General features: G+C 36.8%; 1 protein-coding gene across 1 annotated transcript; it reads left to right on the top strand.

The window, feature by feature from the left end:
* Positions 1,044–20,297, top strand: LOC109243926 (ABC transporter D family member 1). The gene is made up of 27 exons (XM_019410939.1): positions 1,044–1,371; positions 3,082–3,264; positions 4,440–4,556; positions 5,654–5,933; positions 6,738–6,962; positions 7,260–7,457; positions 7,617–8,071; positions 8,935–9,070; positions 9,148–9,226; positions 10,993–11,231; positions 11,366–11,670; positions 11,757–11,868; positions 11,957–12,115; positions 12,577–12,676; positions 12,768–12,876; positions 13,910–14,000; positions 14,679–14,803; positions 14,883–15,032; positions 15,111–15,183; positions 16,812–16,992; positions 17,088–17,246; positions 17,903–18,046; positions 18,123–18,353; positions 19,276–19,436; positions 19,533–19,585; positions 19,669–19,747; positions 19,843–20,297. The coding sequence occupies exons 3-27, from the start codon at positions 4,495–4,497 to the stop codon at positions 19,969–19,971; spliced, it is 4,035 nt and encodes a 1,344-aa protein (XP_019266484.1). The 5' UTR covers positions 1,044–1,371; positions 3,082–3,264; positions 4,440–4,494; the 3' UTR covers positions 19,972–20,297.

The raw sequence follows: 25,439 nt of genomic DNA, 5'->3' as shown, positions 1-25,439 counted from the left end.
TGCCCTTGGAGTAAAGAACCTAGGAGCATTTGTTGTATTTCCATGACAAATTAAAGTTGATATAATTAATTATATTGTTAATTAATGTTAAAAGGTAGACTTTTTGTGTGAAAAAAACTAAAAAATCACTTAAAATGGACCGAAAGGAGTATCAACTAGTACTATATATGTTGGAATTCTTTCTACTACTATTTGATAAAAACTTACGTTCTATTTTCAAATGCCAGTAACTTATGAAATGACGGCTTGTCGTCTGTCGACAACCGAAAAAATAATAATTTCATCTCTCATTGTGTACAATTAATTTATGTAACATTAATAAGAAAATATATTTTGTATGGAGCTTTTGGCCGAAAAAAATAAATAAAAAGTTTTAATGTACCTTCTTCGTGAGAAAAATCAACTCCCAATTGATAAAGCAACATAAAAGAAAGAGATAATGGGTGTTTCTATGATATAATTCTGTTTTAACTTGATTGATAAATGAATATTTGTTGCCTTAAAAGAACTTCAATTTACAAGCTTATAATTTCTTTTTCACTAATATTAGACTAAGATGACTACAACAACATTTATAAAATATTTAACAAAATCAATTTGGTAATTCAGAGATTATATATTGTAATCTACTTAAAAAGTAATTCATCTATTATATCTCTTAAAATAAATTTTTTAACATATACATGCACACCTAATTAAAAAAATAAATATTCCTTAAAAAGGACACTAACAAGTATTAGTCCACAATAAGTGATTAATTTAATTTTTTATTTTGATCCAAAATAAGTGTCGATTTATATAATCGAGAAAAAAATCAATTTATTTTTTCAAAATTACCGTTATGTACGTATTCTTAAAAAGTCATTTACTTCTCATATTTGAAAAGAGAAGTAAGTGCTACTATAACTATGCTGTAATATTTAATTAAGGCTAGTTTAATCACACTAGCTATTTTTGTCTAGAATTTAAAATTTTATTTATGGGTGTGCCCAGCTGAAAAAAAAAAAAAAATTCCAAAAATTAGTAACACTAGTACCCTGAGAAATCAGAAAAGCCACCTCACTCTAATCTTCTTCTTCTTACGGCTTCTCCAATCTAGGAGTAGTATTTATTACTTACAGAACTCTGATTCTCCCTTTTCTCTCACTCCCAACGTTTGAGGAAGTTTGTTACTTTCTCTATATTTTTCTTTTTCATTTATTTTTTCCTGGATTTTATTTATTAGAAAAAGACTAGATTTTTTTTTTTTTGTATAATAAAAGACTAGGGCTTGACCAGTTGGTTCAGGAATCGTGAGTTTTTAGTGGTTTTGCCAATCGTCAATTGGATAGCTCTTGTCTCTGCTGAGTTTTGCTTGCTTCAAGATTTCAGGTTATTTTATTTATTTATTTATTTGCTGCTGTTTTTTAATTGATTCTGTATCGTGGATTCAATAGAGTGAAAACAATTGGATTGTGGGTTTATCTTTTCTTGGAGTATATGTTTAGCTTGTGTGAGGGTTTTTGAAATTTTGATTAAATATCAAGAAACAGTTCAAGAATGGGAAATTTGATACATGGGAATTAAAAAGATGGTTTCTTTGATACTTAATAAGAAAGAAGTTGGTTGCTTTGATTCTGTTTAATTTTAAAAGAATTAAATGTAGGTTGTTGCTGTTGTTTTTTTGATAATTTTGATTTAAAGTGACCCTTTTCAAGATTGAGAACTCTTTTATATATAATTGTATACTGAGGGCAGGATATTTCTGATGTATGCTAGAGGTGTATAAATGAAGTTCTTCTCCTTTGTTATAATTCCCGTTGCCCCGACTATCCTGTTTTGGAATTCAATCTTTTTGTGGAAGTTGATAGCGAATATACAATATGGGTAATATGATCCTTATTGAAAATTAAAGGTGGAATGTTGTACGAGGATCTTTGTTTTGTCGAATTGTGTCAAAACTTTGACAAATATGATGCCTTGTTAATAAGTTTTGTTTGTTTCCTCGACATTAATAAGTAATCTGTCGTCAGGTGAAAGTTTGCCCTTACATTTATTAATTAGTGCAAAACATGTAAACTCTGGATTATTCACGTCTTACATGGCAAAATTACCCCAAAGAGTTATTTACTTCTTGGCGTTAAGCAAAATTTCATTAGATACATAGGAATTGAGAGTATCAAAGTTGAGACAACATCAATGAAGGAGTAAACGAGAAGATTTTGAAACCATGTACTGTTGATTCACAACATTCTCTTTTAGGATGGTAGACCGAGGCTTGAGTTAAGTGTCAAGAATGAAACAAGCAGCTGTGCTGTCCTGTTCAGTCAATTGAATTAAGTGGCATTTTCTTTGGATCTAACAAGTCTCATCAATTCAAATTTGATACCAGCTTCTTGTTTTTTGATAACCGTGGTGTTCGTGACAACTTGCGCGCACCTCAACTAATTCCACCGGATACCTGATACCTCCCGCCATCAATAGGGGTACCAAATAACTCTATCCACCAAAGCTTGGACAGATGGGAAGAAATCACTTAGTGTTTAATCACCCAATTTATTCTCATCATTATCGTAAATATAATCTCAAAGTTGCTTAGGGCTTGCTTTATAACTGCATTTTGGTTTCATTGTCAACTCAAAATATAGGCTTTGATATTGTTGGGTCTTTCTTGGGTGAAGGAGGTTTCTAAGACCCATCCTACATGATGATGCCAAGTGTGAGGGGCGAATTACTGAGGAATATAGTGCAGGGGTTGGGGAATGATGTTGATCATCTAATGAGGAGCTGGTCTATGCTCAGGAATTGGATCAAGTATTTCTTCCTCCTAAGGAGTCAAGGCATGCGTGAGACAAACAATTTGCTTAATATTATTTTGTCAATATATGTGTGATCCGAAAACAATGAAGTGTGATTTTGTAATGGGATCAAGTTCATATGATTATTAGCTGTTACTCGTTTTAGGCCATACTTGGTGTTAGTTGATCTACTACTTCTGCGCTGTGTTGCAACCATCAATGTTCTAGTCTTGACTTCAATGTGCTCAATGTGTTATTGTATGTGAATCAATTCATTTGACTAGACCTAGTTTTTAATTTACAGTTACAGCTGTCCAGTTGCTTTGAGACTGTGATCTCTGCTGGAGACAAGTTGCACACTATTACGTATGGTAGTTTGTACAATGATCTGAAGTAGATCCTTCAAAATCCCCTTTCAAGAAGTATGTTCGTATACCGGTTTCTTTATTTGACGGGGCTTGGTTAGCTTTTTCGCCACTTCAGAAAGGTAGCTTTCTATCACCATCTTTAAGTGATTTCTTTCTTCCTGTAGTGCATTAACGTGTATACTGGTCTAATTTGATAGACCTTCATCTGTTGGAATTTTGAATAAAGTCCCATATAGATTTCATGCGTTACATGATCAGGACTTTGATTCCTTTGGTGTACATGCATCTCGTCATGCTTTTATTTGCCTGTTAGCGATCCATATGAGGTCACAGCTGACACAGTTCAATGCTAGGAAGATTGAGAAGAACAAACCGAATCGCTATAGAAAATCGATTGAGTCCTAGTGAAGTAGCCCATTAATTTGATAAATTACCTGTGCATATATTTATGATAAATTATCTGTGCATATGCTATCTATGCTAAAAAGAACCTGGTCCTAGGTATCTAAAGGGAGTAGCAAAGGTGAACTTCATTAGGAAAGAAGACGAAACCATTGGACTAGCTGCTGGGAATTGGAGATCCGGCAGATTACATAACAGAGAGTAAAGATAAGGGAGATAGAATAGAATCAAGACAAAACTGAACCATCTAGGTCCTATTGAGCTTGCAAAGAAATGGAAAAGAATAGAGTGAAAGTAGGATGAACGGTATCAGGTACTTGGTGGAATAGTCAAGGTGCACGCTAAGCTGGGCTGGACACCACATTTTGTTTAAAAAAAATAGATAAAGAAAATTCTTTATTATGTTTATCTCAAAATTTTGCTGTCAAAGGGAACTTTTCTAATTTAAATAATCCAAAGCCATATCCCCGATCTATAAGCTTGCTGTATCAACCATATTCGCACTGTAAAATACTCATGAATGTCAAAATGCAAATAACTGCAACATGGCACACTAGTAACTAGTCAGTAATAGGATGCTGGATATCAAAACATGCATATTTCTGTATTTGCTGATATTTGGATTCTCTTTTGCATTTCTTTTCTTCTTTCCCCACACCCTTTTAGAAATTTTTGAGAGGGATAGGGAAGCTGTTGGAAGGTTGATATAGGTGTTTAAACTTCTTCTGCTCCTTGATATGCTATCATTTTCATGCGGCGGTGGTTTCATATCTAGTTTTGGTGTATAAATACAGTAATATCCTCTACTTTTCATTCTTTTGTTCTTCTGATTTTCTTGAGTTTATATTTCTTTGTCTCCCACAATACTAACATAAACACACTATTCATACAGGTACAGGAATTTTTAGCGGCTAAAGTCTGTTGGCCTTGAAGGTTTATATTTAGAAATGCCTTCTCTTCAACTTCTGCAGTTGACTGAACATGGGCGAGGCCTTCTGGCTTCTAAGAGGTATAGATCCTTTCTCCATTTTGTGCTGCTAGTTCATATCTCATTTCACGTGTCAATGAATGTCTAGTTTTGAAATATCAAAAAGAATAGCCAAAAAGAAACGGAAAATTACGCAAAAGATGCTGAGGTTAGTGCATTGTTCTATCTCTTTTCTTTTGACAAGTAACAAAACTTTACTTTTGAAAAGCAGGGTGTACATAATAGAAATTTACAAGTAAAAGTTCCTTCCAACAAAATTCATCCAGTGATCCGACAAATGAAGAGCTTAGTATGAGAGTTTTAACTAAATAGATATATGGTCAGGCTTAATAGGACGTAGAATGTGAAAAGCTGACTAACGATTACCTTCTGTTTTTAGGAAACATACATCTGATTGATTATGGTAGAAAATTACTATTCCAGAAATTTCTGAAGCCGGATTTCCTAGGCATGCTGTCGTTGGGGAGTTCTGGCAGGGTTCATGAACAGAAGTCTTGATTTTCCTGGATATTTCCGGAAAATCTTCAACAGAATGAACCAATGTTTTAAAAGGCAAAAGTGCAAGTCCAGGCGAAGGCCTTTTGGTGTTTATAGTAACCTGTGGATTAAAGAAATAAAAATGAGGTTCGATTCTTTTAAAAAAAAAGAAATAAATAAAAATGAGGATAGAGGAAAAGTTCAGGAAAACATAGAACATTCACTAAATGGAGTCACTTATGCAAATTTTTTTATTAGATGAAATGAGAGATGCTATGAAAATTGAAGTTAAGACGCTCAGGAAGTGCGGGAAAGGGAAAAAGGAGCAAACTACAAGAGTTAGAGGATCTACAAGAGATATCAAACATAAAAAATAATGAACAAAAGATTTAACAGTATACCTGGGAAGGATTTATGTGTAAATATGTCACTGCACGAAAAGGGTGAGAATTTATATTAGCTGCGTGTAGTTTAATTTGATATTTTTAACTGTACCTATTTCTGGTTTTTCCATACTTACTGAAGTTCAAGTTCATATGTTCTTACATGCATTACTATCTTCCGACTGTTTTGAAAACTGAGCATCAATATATTTGCTCCTACATGCACTAGTATTCTTAAATCTTTACTCTAATTTACAGGAAAGCTCTGCTGCTTGCAACGGGTGTAATTGTTGCTGGTGGAACAGCGGCTGCATACATGCAGTCACGGAGAACGTACAAGGAGCATGATTCTACTCCATGCAATGGACTGAATGATAGTAAAATAGAGCCAAATAAGATGACCGGGAAGGGCAGTAATGTGAAGAAAAGCAGGCAAAAGAAAGGAGGTTTGAAGTCCGTAAAAGTTTTAGCTGCCATTCTGCTATCTAGAATGGGCAAAATGGGAACACGAGATCTGTTGGCTCTGATAGCTACAGTGGTAAGATTTTTTACTTAAGCATATACGTCATGTCTAATTAAAAACATACATTTTACTATTGAACCGCATCTTGGATTTGATAAAAATATGGAGTATCTAGTAATGTCTAGGAGGTATGCTGTAGTTTCCAAAAGAGATACATAAGATTAGGACTTCTGAAAAAATATAAGAAAAAGCTCGAGCATTATAAAGACTTCACAAGTTAATCACATATGCAGATACTACTGCTGGTTTTTGGTAATTTTGCTTTAGATGTTTGGCTTTACAATAAGAGGGGTCTTGGTATCATGATCACCTTACTCCAGGCCGCTTTTTCTTGCCTATAAATTGCATCTTGGTCGAAGAGGTGAAAGTTGGGACAAAAGTTACCTTAGTGGTTTTGCAAATGTGCTTGGTGTATCTCTATTCAAGCTGCTTTGGTTATAGGACATTTGATGTTCAGAAAATTGAAGTTCTGTGAGCTGAGTTGTAAGTCTGGGTTAGATCAAGCAAAATACTTACTGAATAATGGCTCTGTTACTCTCTTGATCATGTGAAATCAGAAATCAAGTTCAGACCAAAAGTAGATGCAAATACTCCAGCACTGGCATATTCTTATGATTGGAGTTACTTCTGAAGAGCGCATGAGCTTTACCGCTTTCTTTTTGGTGTTTACTTCTTTATTTTCTCGTTGTGGGCATGTTTGCATTTTTTTCTAAGTTCATTTTCTTATGCTTGGCTGGCATGCTCTTATCTGATATTTTCCACTTACCCTCTTTATCATTGATTCTTTTATAGACATAACTGACCTTTCAACAACTGCAGGTGTTACGAACTGCTGTAAGCAACAGATTGGCAAAAGTACAGGGGTTTCTTTTTCGTGCTGCCTTCCTCCGGCGTGTGCCAGTGTTTTTCCGCCTCATACTTGAAAATATTTTGTTGTGTTTCCTCCAGTCAGCTTTACATTCGACCTCGAAATATATAACTGGGACCTTGAGTTTACGCTTCCGGAATATTTTAACAAGGCTTATTCATGCACAATATTTTCAGGTAAAGATTTACTCGTGACATCTTCCGACAGTATGTTTTGTGTTTCATGTTTGGTCTTTGGGGCGCTGAGATGCTATTTATAATTTGAAATGAGAGTGTGCAAGAGCATCTTTGACCACAACCCTCACGTTGATGGCTTCCTAATGGCAATTGGCACATATGTATAATTGTACAATGGTCTTACAAATTGTGCTGGAATTTGTTTGCCAAAATACTTGTTGTGGTGTGTGTCCAGATAGGAAGGAAACAGTGGAAGTTTGTTCATTATCATTGTTTAACAGATCTTTATGATGTTAGGATATGGTGTACTATAAAATGTCCCATGTTGATGGTCGGATAACAAATCCAGAACAGAGAATTGCAAGTGATGTACCCAGGTTCTCTTCGGAGCTGAGTGATCTTATACAAGAGGATCTTGTAGCTGTCACTGATGGGCTTCTCTATACTTGGCGTCTGTGTTCTTATGCGAGTCCGAAGTATCTTTTCTGGATTTTGGTAACTATTTTGTTAAATTATTCCAACTCTTCAATCTTTAACATATTATTGTTGATTCCTTCAAATGCCTATTTATGGTTAATTCCTATTTTCTGCTCTGAAATTTCAACTGGGAACTCGTCTCTCTAGTGGGTTTTCTCATGTGATGTTATTTTCCAGGCCTATGTTTTGGGGGCAGGGGTTATTGTTAGAAACTTCTCACCTCCATTTGGGAAACTAATGTCAAAAGAACAGCAGCTGGAAGGGGAATACAGGCAGCTTCACTCACGATTAAGGACCCATGCAGAAAGCATAGCATTTTATGGCGGTGAAACCAGAGAAGATTTCCACATTCAGCACAAGTTTAAGAGTCTGGTTCGTCATATGAAGGTCGTTCTTCATGATCACTGGTGGTTTGGGATGATTCAGGATTTCTTGCACAAGTATCTTGGTGCTACAGTTGCTGTTGTCCTGATAATTGAGCCCTTCTTCTCTGGCCATTTGAGACCTGAGGCATCCACATTGGGACGAGCAGAGATGTTGAGTAACTTGAGATATCACACCAGTGTCATAATATCCTTATTCCAGGCATTGGGAACCCTTGCCATTAGTTCAAGACGACTTAATCGTCTAAGGTATTTTTATTGCCTTTGATATCACATACACCTTTCAAGTTCTCTATCAAATTAAACTTGCTAAGTGATTTAGCCTGGCTCTATATAAATGCTTTTTGCATCTCTTGCTACTTTGTTAACTGCATCTGTATTGCTGCAGCCACAATGAAGTCCCCTATCTACATAGCAAGATTATCTAATTCAGGCCTATGGTTCTGCATCTTTCTTGAACTTAACTCTGGTTACAGAACCAGGCATTACAGATAACCCGGAACTAAAGAAAAATAAAAGATACAGACGGGGGATATGACAAGATAAACTTTACAGCTCTTTTTTTACTCATCTATGATAGATTGATGGCAAGGAAACCATTTAAGATGTGTAACTCTTATCAGCAATAAAATGAACGATTGATGAATGAAAGACTCTGCTAGATTTGTTTCCGTTGATTCAATGGAGATTATTAGTTTATCAATTAGTGAATACTATTTCTTAGCAGCAAATCTTTGTTGTAGTCATTGGAAGACACAATTTTTGCTTCTCCTTTTTTGTTAAGAACACTGGCCTTGTATGGACTCAACCCAATAACTAGTTCAAGTAGTGAGGATTGTCCAAGGCCAAATAAGAGAACAATAGCCTCCTATAAATTCTCTCCCTTGCACGCCAGTGCATGATGTAACATAATGCGGGTGGCACGATATTGGTAGCCTAACATCAGGGTTCTGGCTCTAGCTCTAAGAACATGCAAAGTAGAGATTGAGCAACACTAGTCACTATCATATTTATTGGCGTACTAGAATCGTACTACACGTTTTCATTTGCATTTCTACTGTATACTTGAGATAATCCTGTTTCTTTTTCTGAATTGATTTTGGCATTTGCAGTGGCTATGCAGATCGTATTCATGAGCTCATGATTATTTCTAGAGAATTAGGTGGACGTAATGCCTCTTCCATGCACTCTAACGGGAGTAGCAATTACGTTACTGAGGCAAATTACATCGAGTTCGATGGGGTTAAGGTGATAGATCAGCTCTTTGTTTTGATTTTATTACCGTCCGTGTTTGGGTTGTGATCCTAGATCTTTGGTGCTTTCAGGTAGTTACTCCAACTGGTAATGTTTTGGTTGAGGACTTGACCCTAAGGGTTGAATCAGGGTCTAATCTTTTGATAACAGGTATGTTAACGTTTTTGTATATTTTCTTTTGATTGGCTGCTCACTTTGTGCTCAGAGCACGTTGCCTTTGGCTCAGTTATGTCAGAGAAGAACTAAAGGTTCTCGTGTAGTCATTAGGCTGAGTTGTGAAATATCCTCAACTGTAGATGGAGGCCAAGCGCCAATTACCTGAAAGGAAGTAGAAGTGCATGGGTTTGCACTCCACTACATTTTTTCAACTACTTTGAAATTGGATAGGGAAGAGGGAATTGATATCTATTGCATCCTTCATATTCTAACTAACAACTGAGGGAGGCTAGACCCTCCTAGGAGCAAAAAAATCATATTATCTCCTTTCTCCCTTGCCTTCATTGGATCAAAATGTGGTGTTATGGAGATGAATTGTCCTTGTGTTGATTGTCGAACTCTCGAATTTTCAGGGATCAACAACTACTATGAATCAATCCCAAGCTAGTTGGGGTCGGTTACATAAACTCTCAATATCTTTATAGCTCCATTTAGGCTCGTCTCAATCTAATATTAAAAATTTTAGGTTCTCTAACACTATAAATTATTTATATTGTCTATTGGCATACAAATCTTTAACAAGATCAACAGATTCTTGGAGAACATTTGACCTAAAGTAAGCGTACTAACATGATTCCTTAATCCTAGGTCCTAATTAATCGATATCACTTATGGATCTTTCTCAACCATTGTGCTTTATTTCTTGCTAAGTCTGCATGGATCCACAAGATAGGTCTTTCAAGGCGACTTTCTTCTATGTGATTTTAGGTCCGCCTCATTCCCTTTGTTAACCTTCAATCACCATGGTTTCAAGTTATGCATTGGAGGTTGATGTAGGACATGATCAAACCATCTCAAGCGACTGTCTTAATTTATTCCCTATATGTGCTATCTGCACATTCTGTCGAATATTGTCATTTCTAATCTTGTCTAATTTTGTACGACCGCACATCCATGTTAACATTTGCATTTCTCTGCAACTGTCATGTTGTGGATATGTTGGACATTATTGGTGCGCTCTGTGCGTTCATTTTTTAGGCAAATAAGCATTTTTTGATCTGTCATAATGGTGGGAGCATTATGACATGTGGGTTTGCCATAAATGTAATTTTTCCTCTGAGATGTCTTTGTTTTGTTATTTGGAAAGGAAATATTTTTAGCTATTCTGCGGTGCTATTAAAGAAAATAAAAAAATTATCTTTGGGAAAATTTTCACTTGATTATGCCCTCATGCTCAGGAAATTAATTACAGTTTACAAATATCCAAAATAGGAAAACGACATAATTACAAGCATATAATCCTAATTAGTGTGACTAATTCTTCCCAATCTAAGGCATGATTAAAAGGATAGAGATTCTTAATTATTATGTTGGAACATGGTGAAATAGGACTAATGTGGACAGTATGGAGGGAGATAATGAAGGAGTAGATAACGATTTTGCACACTTGAGGTGGAGGAGTTGCCATTCCTATTTATATAGAAGATTGGGTGGCTTATGTAGAAACCATATCTTTTTGTAAGGTTTTCTACTTTTTGGCACACTACCTGTGCACGGTTGTTTTGTGCTTTTCATTAATAAAATTTTATTACTTAATCAAGAAAGAATGTTGGAAAATGGTGAACAAACTTTTAGCTATTTAAATTTTATGTTGGAGCATGGTGAACAAAAGTTTTGGCGACAGGTTCTTCAGAATAGTTATTTTGGACATAGGGGTACATAGAATTTGATTCTCAGAGTTTGCTGGGTTCATTTTGAAGGTCCAAATGGTAGCGGCAAAAGCTCACTTTTTCGAGTCCTGGGTGGCCTTTGGCCACTTGTGTCTGGCCATATTGTAAAGCCTGGAGTTGGTTCTGATCTGAATAAGGAGATCTTTTATGTGCCCCAACGTCCATATACAGCTATCGGAACACTACGTGACCAGATTATATATCCTTTGACTGCTGATCAAGAGGTTGAACCGCTGACGCGAAGTGGTATGGTTGAACTTCTTAAAAATGTAAGTTCCTGTAGTTAATCTCTGCAACCAAAACATTCACTTACCTATTACTAATCTATCATGTATTCAAGGATTGGAACTGCTAATGTCATTCATTTTGGTATAATGCGGTAAATACTTCATTGACATGCTAGGTTGATCTTGAGTATCTTCTGGATCGGTATCCTCCTGAAAAGGAGGTTAACTGGGGTGATGAATTATCTCTGGGAGAGCAGCAAAGATTGGGGATGGCTAGACTTTTCTACCATAAACCAAAATTTGCCATTCTGGATGAATGTACCAGTGCTGTGACAACAGATATGGAGGAACGCTTTTGTTCAAAAGTAAGAGCGATGGGAACATCATGTATCACTATTTCTCACCGACCTGCTCTGGTTGCATTTCATGATGTCGTCTTGTCTTTGGATGGTGAAGGAGGCTGGAGAGTTCACTATAAGAGGTACGAAGCTGAAGTAATAAATCTTTTAACACACATTCTCAGTGAAAGCAGATACTTATTACTTGTTTGTTCTACAAAATCTCCAGGGCAGATGCTCCTAGTCTCACTGACTCTGAGTTCAATAAAAACCAGGATTCTGAGACAGATCGCCAAAGTGATGCAATGACTGTACAACGTGCATTTGCAAATGCAAAAAAGGTTTGGAAAATACTCATATGCTGCTCAAGCTTGTTTCCAGAGACTTTTTCTGTTTCAACTAACTCTTCTATTTTGGCATCACCTACAGGGCACAGAATTCTCCAAGTCGGAGGCCGAATTGTATTTTTCGGAGTTAATATCGGCATCTCCATCTGAAGCTGATGATTCCCCTATACCAGTCTTTCCACAGCTTAAGAGTGTTCCAAGGATACTTCCACTGAGAATTGCAGCCATGTCTAAAATTTTGGTGAGTGTTGTGCTACTATGACAGCCAGCTTGGTCCTTTTTAGTTGGTCAGTTTCCAATTTGCTCTCGATACTTTGCTTTTCATTTGTTGTCAAATCAAAACAAAATAAATCCTATAAACTTTTTACATAAGGACAAGTTATCCTATTGTGATTTACATGTAACATTTACTGAGTTTGGCTTAAAAGGCATTGCAGAAAAGTAATTGTATGGTTAGAAAGTGGTAAGGCGGGTTTGAGTGGGTGCGACTAGTAAGTCGTGAATTATGATTTTACTAAATTTATATTTAACTGGGTCCAAAGTCAAGATAATTACTCTCTAGTATATCTGATCACCACCTTTTTTTTTGTAAAGAGCTGATCACCATATAAGGAGCTGGCCACTCTATCTGCATGGAGGGAGTTAATGTTATTGAGAACCATCTTCTTCACTTGCTTCTTATAGCTCTGGTGCTTGTTTTAGGTACCCACATTGCTAGATAAACAGGGGGCACAATTCCTTGCAGTCGCTTTACTCGTGGTGTCCAGAACGTGGGTTTCTGATCGCATTGCCTCTTTAAATGGTACTTCTCTATTTTCTCTTTTAATTGTTATTCTTCTTCATCTGGAGTGAGGGATTTCACTGGACTCTTTATAATACATCTGTTTACATAGGAACAACTGTGAAATTTGTGCTGGAGCAGGATAAGGTGGCCTTCCTACGTTTGATTGGTGTTAGTGTCCTTCAGAGTGCTGCATCCTCTTTTATTGCGCCGTCTCTGAGGTGAATTTTAAATCTGGAAAGACTACAAACCTTTCCTTACTTGAAACATGCTTGCATCAACTAGTTTTAAAATTTATACCTGGAAGGTTAGACAGAAAAAATAAAACTTAGGTTACTAGGTTCTTTTGCCCGATCAACAAATCCATGATTCAGTTATTATAAAGAGCTATTAGGAGTCCAACCTTTGAAGCGATGCACAAAAGGAAAATATTCTCGGATACATATATCGTCGATTCTGTGTACATCGAATTTGTGTTTAGAGCTCCATAAGATCAAAAATGTGTTCTTTTTCAATGAAGTAAGATTAATTTCCAGTGTTCTATTTGATGAATATTCGCACATAAATAACATACAGACACTGATTCTTTTTCCAGGAAGTAAGATTAGTTTCCAGTGTTCTATTTGGTGAATAACGCACATAAATGACGTACAGACACTAATTCTGAGGTTCAAACAGACTACATCTTAGTCTAACTACACTCCTTGGTTCAAATGCTATAGTTAACCTATATCTGTTTTTTGTTTTTATGTATGTAGTGATATTTTCTTTGACAAGGTTATATGTTTATTAATTTTATTTTTTAAAGAAAACAAGAATTGAAGAGCAAATTCAGCCAGGTGGTCTTTTCCCAACATTATTTTGGAACCTTTTTTCTCGACTTTGGGGTTAATAGTTTGGACAACTAGATACCATTATCGCCAAGCAGCGTAAGATCTCTCTTTGTATGCTGATTCAGGATCCTAGAAAGGTTGGACTTGATGTAGTTTATGCACGCTAGCTCCTTTAAATGAAAATTTCTGTTGGGTAGGTTTTAAGTTTCACTAGATTGCTGCTTTGGTTGCATATTGTATGGGCAAACTGTGTTCTATCATTTCATTTAGTGCCATTTATTGTTTGCTATTATCTGCTTCTGAATCTTGCAGTGTTTTAGACTATGTTTTATTTCATATTGGCATTTTTGTTGTGTATGTTCTTTGTTGATCTTTGTCCTTTTTTCGTTGAGATCAAACTTCTCTTCCTGCTCTCATACAGGAACTTGACAGCGACATTGGCACTTGGATGGAGGATCCGTTTGACCAAGCATTTGTTGAAGAACTACTTAAGAAAGAATGCTTACTATAAGGTACCTAAATTGTTCGGCAAGATATTAATACTCTTTAGTTCCGTCACATTACACTGTTGCTTCATTATCATTCACTCTGTCTTACTCATAAAGGTATCTTGGATGTGCTGTTCAGTAAACCCTATGCTTTCCTATGCCTTAGTGAAAGTTCAACACTTGAATATCTTTCACTCTTACTCATAAGGGAATAAGGGAATCTTAAATGGATTATTTTTTATGCTACTCCATTCGTTCTAAAATTGTTGGATAAGTTTCACTTTTAGAGGTCAACCGGGGCTTTGGTCAGCATCTTTATCACTATATTTCTTAACTTCTATGAAAATGAAATTTTTTTTATTCAACTACATGAAAAAACTACCATGTGGAAGGTTTAGGATCTCCTTGACGTTTATGAATTTATCTAAAATGCGGGAAGTCGAATTTGACATTGAAAAGCCAACATGGACAACTCTTTCAACAGCTTGTCTATTTTGGTCCTGTTGCATGCCGTTTTTTCAGTTGTTTGAATAGTAGGACAACTTCTTGTATGACAGTTGCAACTTCTTTGATCATAATATTTTTTCGTCATCCTTGATCAAAGGATAACTAATGTTGAAGTACTATCCTTCACTTCTCAAGCAGAACTCTGATATAATATTCAAATATCTTGGAAAAATAATTTTGAAGGATGGATTGTAGGTATTTAACATGGCGGGTGTCAACATGGATGCGGATCAGAGATTAACTCAGGATCTGGAGAAGCTTACCGCTGACTTGTCAAGTCTGGTAACTGGAATGGTGAAGCCAACAGTTGACATTCTATGGTAAGTTCACTGGTTGGTGCTAACCTGGTGTTTTAACACTATGTTTTCAAGGCTTTAGAGAAGTACTAATGAAATGCAGGTTCACTTGGAGAATGAAACTGCTAACTGGCCAGAGAGGAGTTGCTATATTATATGCTTACATGTTATTAGGTCTGGGTTTCCTGAGATGTGTTACTCCTGACTTTGGTGACCTGGCGAGTCGAGAACAACAGCTTGAAGGAACTTTCAGGTTACATGATGTTTTAGTTACTTGCTTGCATTATTGTGTTTGGATAGGCTACTGTTACACCTGAATATCTTTTTTCAGGTTCATGCATGAAAGGTTGCGGACACATGCTGAATCTGTTGCTTTCTTTGGAGGCGGTACTCGTGAGAAAGAGGTAATGTTATTTAGCAGCATTATTTTTATCAGCAGCGCAACCTTACAGAAATATGATATAGATTTGCATTTGTCTGTTTATTTGTATACATGCATATACATTCTGGCGATCATTTTGTGTGACATGCTAGAAATTTTGCTGCTACGGTAAATTTCTTGCAATTTTCATCAATCCTATTTGGAAATCAGAAGGGGTAAATCAACTGTCAAGTTTTAAGAAGTTGTCATCTCTTTGTATCAAGTGCTACAGATTACATCAAGACCTCCACTGTTCTTGTAAAAAATAAATAATGGCCCAATATGTGGCTAAGATATTACGTGTAAGGACTACCTTCCTCATGTCTGGATTTATCGGCAATACGGGTAAAACTTAAAAATCCCGGAAGTGGATTGAGGCACTGAAGTATAGAAGACATGTATTAGTGTGGTTGTCTATCCAGTACATATCCTTGGGGTTTGGAGTAGTTCTTTGCTGTTTTTTATCTAGACCTGCAAAGGCTGCAACAACAAAATAAGTTAGAACAAATGACTAGCTCGAACTGGGGTCAGAGAGCATTTAAGGAATGATTAGCTCGAACTAGGGTCCATCATGATCGGGAATAGCTTAAAACTAATCCATGTGATCCTTATAAAAATTTGGGAAGGTTTTGAATTCCAGAAATTCCTGATCTTCTATTGAACAGGTGCATGATGCACTGACTTGTAAGATCTTCACCTTTGACTGATATTAGTAATTATTAAAACTATCCGGTTAGATGGACGGCATGGATAAAATTCAGGTCAAGAGCATCCATACAAAATTGAACTATATGCCCTGACTTCTTAATATATATACACTTAAGTACAAGGGGAGGTATGTGATGCACTGACTGAAAAGAGGAAGGACACGTTCACCATATCTTCTGGTGAAATCAACAAACTACGCCATTGATGTATCTTCTGACGACAGAGCAATGCATTGAGCAGAAACCTGCCTCAGTGGCGTAGTGTTGATGAATGCGCTGTTGTCTCCTTATATGCTCTTGAGAAGTCTTCACGTCATGAGTTTTTAGGGTTGAGTTAGGCCCAATGTCCATTTTCTTTACACTAATTATGAACCTATGATTCATAATGGGAAAATAAAGAACCTGAGAAGTGAACAGACAAGAAAAGAAGAAAGTAGAATTGCTGCAAGAGAGAGAACGGTAGTTGAATAGGTCTCGCGTACTAGAAGAAAAAAAGGAAAGAATGTGAAAAAGCAAAAGAAGAGTAAGAAGCAAATCAAGGGATGCGTAAAAGTAAGAATAATAGAAGAATCAACGGAGAAACATGATGGACCTCAAATAGTAGGAGGCCATATTTTTACTCTTTTTCTTTTAACATTCTTCTAAGGTCAACACCAAATTCTAGCCCCGCTTCTCACTTGGATTGCTTTGCATGCACTGCTTGATACACTCGCTTCTCTGAAGTCACATTGCGTCGCCCTTGACCTTGAGAAGCAACAACCCCTTGCCTTTGTGTCCCTCCGTTGCTTTAAGCAACGAAGCAATTGTTTTTAGTAACACTGGCTTGCTTTTGTTATGTCTTTTACTGTCTTCTTGTTGATCCAGTTATCTCTAATGCAATACTGATGCACGTTATGCATGGCAGATGGTTGAAGCAAGGTTTAAAGAACTTCTTCATCACTCTTCTTTGCTTCTCAAGAAGAAATGGTTATTTGGCATAATAGATGAGTTTATCACGAAGCAGCTTCCTCATAATGTTACTTGGGGATTGAGCCTGTTGTATGCTATGGAGCACAAGGGCGACCGGGCTTTGACTTCAACTCAAGGTGATTCGCAGACAAATTATGAATTTGAGTTTTCTTGTACTGTTGTGATTTTGTGTTCAAATTATCACTTGTTATTTCTTTGTCCCATTTCTTAGGTGAACTGGCTCATGCACTGCGCTTTTTAGCATCTGTTGTGTCTCAGAGCTTTTTAGCTTTTGGTGACATCCTGGAGCTCCACAAAAAATTTGTCGAGCTTTCTGGTGGTATCAATAGAATTTTTGAGCTGGAAGAGTTTCTCGATGCTGCTCAATATGGTGGGTGTGATTTTTGACATTTTCATTTCTCTTGTTTCTGTTTCTTCCAAATTTCAAATGCTCCACTCTGGTTATAAAGCTTCAATGACATTTATACAGCAGTTAACAGTTCAGGTCAAGCTTTATGTTATGAAACCTTTGAGTTAACCTTATTCAGAAGGCAAGAGATGTGGTCCAGTACGTATGATGGGTCTGTTTGTGAGTCCATTGCAATAGTGCTGTAGATATCACAATTTCTGTGTAATGGAGAGGCTATCATAGTATCATGAACATGGTAATGAAACTGAAGATTGATAGATGTAATATTAGGTTGTTTGTGATTGTAGATATGCAGAAAACACTTGGTAGTGGCGCTGATTGCTTGGGATGATAGTATTCATGTTGAAGATGCTGCAACTAGGTTATGCTAATGAATTTTAGCTATAAGATTGAAATAGCAAAATCAAATAGCTGATGGCCTGATGCTAAAGCTAATTTTTGCTTCTGATAAAAATTATCCACCACTGCTGACTGCTCAGGACTGTCTAAACCATTCAAATGTTAACATTACAAGATAGTGATATTCCTTTTCAAATTGCCTTTTGCTAGAAAATGCTTGACCAGTCTGCTGGTGTTAGTATAGTTATATGGTAGTGATGTTTCTAGTACGCATGCAGAAGTACCTTTGGGAGTTTCTTCATCACCTTCCTCCAAGGAGGTAATATCTTTCTCTGAAATGGACATCATTACACCTGGACAAAAAACCTTGGCAAGGAAGCTGACATGTGATATAGTGCAGGGAAAAAGCCTTCTTGTTACTGGTTAGTGGCCCAATACCTCTATATATATACTTTAATATACAGTGATGCTTATTTGCTCATTACTTCCTCTCTGAAGGCCCTAATGGAAGTGGAAAGAGTTCAATCTTCAGAGTGCTTCGTGGTTTATGGCCAGTTGTTAGTGGAAGACTAGTCAAACCATGTCAAACGCTTAACTCAGAATTGGGAAGTGACATCTTCTATGTACCGCAACGACCATATACCTGCTTAGGAACCCTACGGGATCAAATCATATATCCACTCTCACGTGAAGTGGCAGAGAAAAGGGTACTGGCTTCTTTCCGAGAAGGTAATTTTCTGGGTATATTGTATTCCTCAGTTCTTTTTATGAATTGACTTGCTATTAATCTGTTACAATCTGTGCTTGAGGTAAACTCGTTGAAAATCATAAAGCTAACATAGGGAAGCGGATTTCTAATTGACGGGTTTATGTGAGTTCCATATTAACTTCTCCCGATGTATATAGGTGGTACAATAATTTACTTTGATATGGAGTTCTATTAATGTCACTTGTTTTATTTAAAAAAAGGATCCCAACGTGGACTGTTTGAGGGGTATGCATACAAGTTTGTTGTGGTTTTCCAAAGGGGTATAAAAGTTCTTGTGATTTCATACTTGGTTTTCCTTAAGCAGTTGCAAAAACTCTGTTTGTAGCTGTTAACTGATAGGAGTAGGAGTTATTATTATTGTGTAAAAGACATTCAGAAATGGAGATGACATTGTTTTTGAACCATCCAAGTTTGTATTTGTGTTTCTCCTCTTTCATGACATTGCTCGGAAAACTCGCCGGTATAGAGCAAGTGGGTTGAGCAACAAAGTAGGAACTCTTAAGAAAAGAGAGCAAGATGTAATTGAAAATTAAGAGAATTACTGATCATCTCACATTTGGTCCCCAATCTGTAATTTTCAACTCTTATTTAACAAAGGGTCATAATTTCGTTGATGTAAGCCTCCGGTATCAGGCCATAAATCCGGTGTCTATGCTTTATAGATTATTAAACAACAAAAAGTTGGATTAATAGGAATAGGTGGGAGACAGAGAGCACAAATTTCTGTGAAAATATACATATACCAGTACGAATTTCGGCATTTGGCACAAAATTCTATTTTTACTTTTAAGCATGGGTGGCTTTTGCTTGTGTTCCAGTTCTCATTGTTTTAGCAGTTACTGATTTTGATGCCAACATAATTGCCTTCTCTTGTGAATACAGGTCAGAAACCTCTAGGGTCTGCTAGCATTTTGGATTCACATCTGCAAACAATTCTCGAGAATGTGAAATTAGTTTACCTTTTAGAAAGAGAAGGTGGCTGGGATGCCAACCAGAACTGGGAAGACATTTTATCTCTTGGAGAACAACAGCGATTAGGAATGGTGAGCTCAATATGACCCAACAACTTTACTGAGAAATATAGTTTTCAATTTTTATTGCGTTTATGGTAACTGATTGGCAATTCTACTTATGACAAGGCACGCTTATTTTTTCACAAGCCACGGTTTGGAATCCTTGACGAATGTACGAAGTAAGTAAACAGGAGCTTAGTGTCTTCCAATTTTACGGAAAGCTTTTCTATATCTGACCTGCCGTTTCCCCTTCCATTCGCAGTGCTACTAGTGTTGATGTTGAAGAACACCTTTATAGGCTAGCTACAGATGCTGGCATTACTGTTGTTACATCCTCACAGGTTTGCATCTGGTCCTCTTATTCTCGTTGTTTTTTCTTATAGGCGCTACCACTCCAAAACTTATCCAACTCTTTTCTGGCGATGTATTTCTTCAGCGCCCTGCTTTAATTCCATTCCATTCTGTGGAATTACGGTTGATTGATGGTGAAGGCAAGTGGGAGCTGCGTTCAATTAAGACGGATGAACAAGAAGGGGAACCAAATGACATTCCTTTTAAGCGGTAGTTGGCAAAAGGTCTATTAAACCACACAACAATTGTGACTATGATTATGTATTCCAATGTTGTGAAAACGTTCTTGGACGGGTATAGAGGCAATAATGAATTAATTATGCATGTATTACATTGCAGTTAGATTGAAGCTAGGAAACTATACAGTTTAGGGTATACAAATATTAAATTGTTTCTTGTAATATTTCATATAGGAAAACGAGTTTCTGTATAGGCAGTTATTCTGATTAAGCCTTTGTCCCTTCGTTGTAAAAGGTAAACCTGATCAGCCCCCATGAATAAAAATGGCAGGTAGAATTGAGGCTGATGGTTTTTATTCTACATTTAACGTTATATATACTTCCTCTGTTTCATATTAGATGAGGTAGTTTGACTCGGCACGGAGTTTAAGAAGAAAGAAGAAGACTTTTGAAACTTGTGGTCTTAAAAGCTTAAGGGGTAAAAGGTTTGTGGGATCATGCCATTTGTGTGGCTATAAAAGCTTCTCATTAAGGGTAAATGGGTAAAATGAAGAGTTTAAAGTTTGAATTATTTTCAAATTTAGAAATGTGTCATTTATTTTGGAACAGACTAAAAAGGAAAATACCTCATCTAATATGAAACGGAGAGACTAATATTTATCAGCAGGCAAAAGGTGTATCCATATCTTTCTGTTCTGGAATTTATGATGTTTATTCGTAGAAATCACTTGTTGCAAATATCGGGATTTTAGTAGGGCAAGTTACACATTTGATCGGTCAGCCTATAATAATTGCATCCATCAGCCAGTGTATAAAAAATATACATTGATTACATATAAAATATGTATATTTTTTGTATGTTATTAATTTATAAAAAATATATATAATTTTGCCGGCCGTTATTTTCTAAAGCGGTTATACTGTGTAGTTTTCTCATTTTATTAGTAGTAGGCTCTTTCTTAGTTCTGAATAGTTTTGGTTCTTGAGCGGGTGCTCCAGTTAATTTCCTATTTTGTTTATGCTTTTCACTTTCTTTTTTGGTTTAAGCATGAAAGTTGGATATTTACTGTGTTCATACTTGGTCTAGAACCATGGTTTTGATATCTGATACGTAACCAATCTATATGCAGGCATTGTGATTTATTAAAGGTGGCTGGTGTCATGGATTTGGCCATATAGTTAGAAGCATGAAATTTAAGTATAAATGTATAATGGATTTGTCTCTATTTTTAAGATATATGGAATGTCTCTAGCTATTTCACAACTATATCTATATGCATATGAATCAAATATGCCTATTGTTTTGGAGCAGAATATAGGGTCCAATGCTCGGGTTTTGTGACAAACAAACCTTTAGGCCTGTTGGGAAAGCCAGTTGGAATTGGTGTAATAGTATACTAATTATACAATCTGTTTGTTTGATATAATGTAATTACATTGTAATTGCAAGCATACTGTTTGGTTGCACAAGTGTAATTACACAGTTAGATTAAATTTTAAACGATGTGGTTATCAAAACTTAAAATTTTGATATAATAAATATATGCCTATAAATAACTTTTAATAAGTATAACTGAAATTAGATTTGGTATTTAAGAAGCATATTTTTTCTTGAATATACATTAATTAGTAATCATATATTTATAACTGATATTGTAAAAATAATTGGTAGATATTTTCCAAATTAATAATATTAATTTAATTAATTATAAAAACTAAAACTATATATTTTGTAAGAACGTCATGGAATGCATGTTTGATATATTAAATTAATATTTATAAATATAGTGTTATAAATTATTCAAAAGTTTGGCAAAACTAATCTATCAATTCTAACTAAATATGAACAACATGCAATGCAATGTGATATAACAAGTCAATACTACTAAAACAAGTAAATTGGAACCATAAATATAACACAATTTCAAAATCCAATTTTTTTTTTTTAACATATTCAAATTCCAATATAATCAAAATAAGTTCCAATACAACTTAAGATTAGGAAACATAATAAGTTTATAACCTCATTCAACAACGAAACTCTACTTTAATGACATCACTCATTATATGCCAAGTTTGTTAATGACTCATTATTTCTAATATTAGGTGGTGTAGTTTAAAAAACTAGAATAATAATACGTTACTCTAAATGAAGAAAATAAAACAAATAAGAAATAAAATATACGAGCAATTACATGAAATCACAAGAAGTAAAATAGAGAAATAAATGATAAATAATGTGCAAAAAAATATATTTTAAATTAAGAAGATATTAAAAAGTAATAAAATAAAAAATTAAAATAAAAAGAAATTAAAATAATGGAAATAAAAAGTTATAAAGAAAATAAATTTAAATAAAAACAAATATTAAAGAAATTAAAAAGTAACCTTGTAATTACAAGTGTAATTACCATCAATTCTCACCTTACCTTGAGAACTGAAAAGTGTAATTATAGTATTATACCTCTCCAATTACACCCAATTCCATGATGACCAAATAATTACTTGGATAGACAAACATGACAAACTGTGTAATTATATTCAATTACACCCAAATCCAATTCTCAGGTGAATTTCTAAACAGGCTCTTAGAATTTAATCTTACAATTTTGATGCAAGTGAATATTGTTATAGTGTATATCAGACACTGATAAATCTATAATAATCTTCACTATTTCGAAACTACAAAACAACGGTTTCAAAATCTTTTTTTAGTCTCTAATTATCACTAATAATGTGATCCGCCCTTTTTTCATAGTTCGCGCTTACTCGATTAGTGAAAGCATAATAATGCGCACAATCAGATATAGACATTATATATAGGGTTAAGGAAGATCGCCTAGTCTTAAATATAAGAAATCTGGATCATCTGGTAACTGAATTCTACCACGCACGCAAGTTGATACATATAATATGAAGCTGCTCAAGACCTTGTGTCGCTGAACGGAACTTAAATTCTAAAAGCGACCGGCCGGGTCGTTACATCCTCCCCCTCATAAGAAACGTTCGTCCTCGAACGTGCCAAGATTCACCTCAAAGTCATCAAATAACTGAATGCACACTTCCAACTATACACCCGCAGGTGATCCGACGTCACCCCAATCCACATAAACCTGACGACACCATCTCAACTGTAGTTTAGCCTTTCTACCAACATCGATAAGCCCTATAGCCAAAATTTTCACCTCACATCAATTTCCAAAAGACCCGATTCGAAATCCATATCCGGTATCTGTCTCAACCAGCTGTATCAACTCATGCCTACGCCCAATAGAGTACAACCACACAATATGACCATCACACATAGGCCCACAATAACATTTCTGATCACAATATCTGCCCGAAATCAAATCCAGCATCGACCATAAGCCTCATGACTAACACCCGAATCAACAAGTCCAAACTAACACCACCGGGCACACACCCCGCAAGCTAAAACTCAAGAAGCACAGAACAAAAATGACTAAATATGTAAAGAGAAACATAGAGAACTATCAAACAAGCCCGACCAGCACAACTCTCTATCAGTACTAACCTACAAAACAATATAACAAGGAATTAAAGCATATGAACAAATCACAATGATCCCATCATGATATAACTTCCACCGTGGTACACAATCCGGTCCAAACACATCAAATCACATAAAATCACGAGGGTCCCACCCTCAACCCTGAATCACAAGTAGGGTATACATCAAACAAGGTGGAACCTCTCACTAGATCAATACCGCCAACAAAATTACAACACGTACTGGCTCCCACACCGGTGGGGCATAAAAATCACATCTCGTAACCAAAAATACTCAGAAATCACATCAAGCCTACCGTAATGGACAATAGGAATTTACTACTAGTCTCATAACTCTCAATAATGAATAAAAACAGACGATAGACACGGGTTATCACTCATAGAACTTTCCAACAGGGAAACACATAAACAGAGTGCAAATCATGAAACGCATCCATAAGTGGAGCAACAAATAGGGGAACTCACCCCGATAAGCAAAATTGAAATAAAATATGGAAGGTGCTGCTCTAGAACAAATCGAAAGCATACCCGTATGACATCATCTGGCGCAACGGCCTCAAGCCTACCATGTGAAACACATCAACGGACCGGGTTTCCCCCTCTTGGGTGCCCTCTAATCACCCGAATACCTCGCCGTGACACATCTGTCCGAAGTCCGGGACAATCTCTCACCATATGGCTACTATCTCCACACTCAAAGCAACCCCTCTACTGACGTGGCTGTGCGAACTGTGCGGTACGGGTACTTTGAGACCCATGAACACCTGAATCACTGTGCGAAGCCTGAAGCGTAAACTGGATTGGCTGACCCACGAAACCTCTACCAAGTTGCACCCTGCCTCCAAAATAAGGACCAGTAGATCTCTCCGGTCTACGAGGCCTCCTCGCCTCCCTGTACTCTCTCTCCTGATCTCGTATGTCCTCTCGCTCCCGGTCCTACATGCCCTCTAACCAGCGAGCGATCCCTACCACCTGCTGAAACGAAACATCTGACTCCAACTCCCGAGCCATGCTGAACGGAATATCATGCCTGAGCCCCTTAATGAATCTACGAACTCACTCTCTAACTGTAGCAACCAAGGCAGGTGCATGTCTAGCCAAATCACTGAATCTGATGGCATACTCTAGTACTGACATAGTGCCCTGGTGCAACTGCTCAAACTCCGCGCGCCATGCATCTCGAAGGGACTGATGTACAAACTCTCTCCGAAAACATCTCTGAGAACTGAACCCATGTAAGTGAAGCTGTATCGGCCGGGCTACCCAACTCATATGCCCTCCACCACTGATAAGCCGCTCCCTTAAGCTGGAACGTAGTAAAAGCAACCCCATTCGTCTCAACAATACCCATAGTGCGGAAAATGCGATGGTAGTCCTCTATAAAACCCCATGCACTTTCTGAAGCCAAACCACTGAATGTAGGAGGGTCATATTTCTCGAACCTTGCATATCTATGTAGCCCATCCTCAAATGCTGCTGCCATGAGCATGGGCTGAACTGGAACCACAGGCTGTGTCACCATGACACCTGGAACCTGACCAACGTGAACTTGCTGCTCTGGAGTGTGGGCAGCGGGAGTCTGAGTCCCTCCCCCGGTCTGTGAAGTAGCTGGTGCAACCGGAATCAATCCCGCCTGAGCCAATGTACCAAACATGCTCAGGAACTGTGCTAAAGTCTCCTGAAGTCCGGGGGTAACAACAGGCGCCTCCGGAACCTACCCCCCAACTAGAGCTACTGGCGGCTCCTCAACTACTGCCCTGGTAGGTGCTCTAGCTGCGGTACGCACTCCTCATCGGCCTCTGCCTCTCCTCCAGCGACACCTGCTCCGGGAGCAGCTCCAACGATAACTGCAGCTCGTGTCCTCACCATCGGTGAGAGAATGGATTGATAAAAGTTCAAACATCCGAGATCAATAAGCTCGCACGACAGGAACGAAAGAAGTGAGATTGTCCTAATAGTTCCGTAGCCTCTC

Source organism: Nicotiana attenuata, chromosome 2 (assembly GCF_001879085.1).
Source record: "Nicotiana attenuata strain UT chromosome 2, NIATTr2, whole genome shotgun sequence".
Classification (NCBI taxonomy): Eukaryota; Viridiplantae; Streptophyta; class Magnoliopsida; order Solanales; family Solanaceae; genus Nicotiana; species Nicotiana attenuata.
Note: the sequence above shows the minus strand (reverse complement) of the source record. Positions and strands in the feature narration are given on the sequence as shown.

What these genes read in the sequence shown, in the direction of transcription:
- LOC109243926 (XM_019410939.1), top strand. Translation starts at nt 4,495, where the DNA reads ATGCCTTCTCTTCAACTTCTGCAGTTGACTGAACATGGGCGAGGCCTT. An exon ending in AGACGACTTAATCGTCTAAG is followed by an intron (nt 8,072 to 8,934) that starts GTATTTTTATTG and finishes TGGCATTTGCAG; the next exon opens with TGGCTATGCAGATCGTATTC. An exon ending in TCGCATTGCCTCTTTAAATG is followed by an intron (nt 12,677 to 12,767) that starts GTACTTCTCTAT and finishes CTGTTTACATAG; the next exon opens with GAACAACTGTGAAATTTGTG.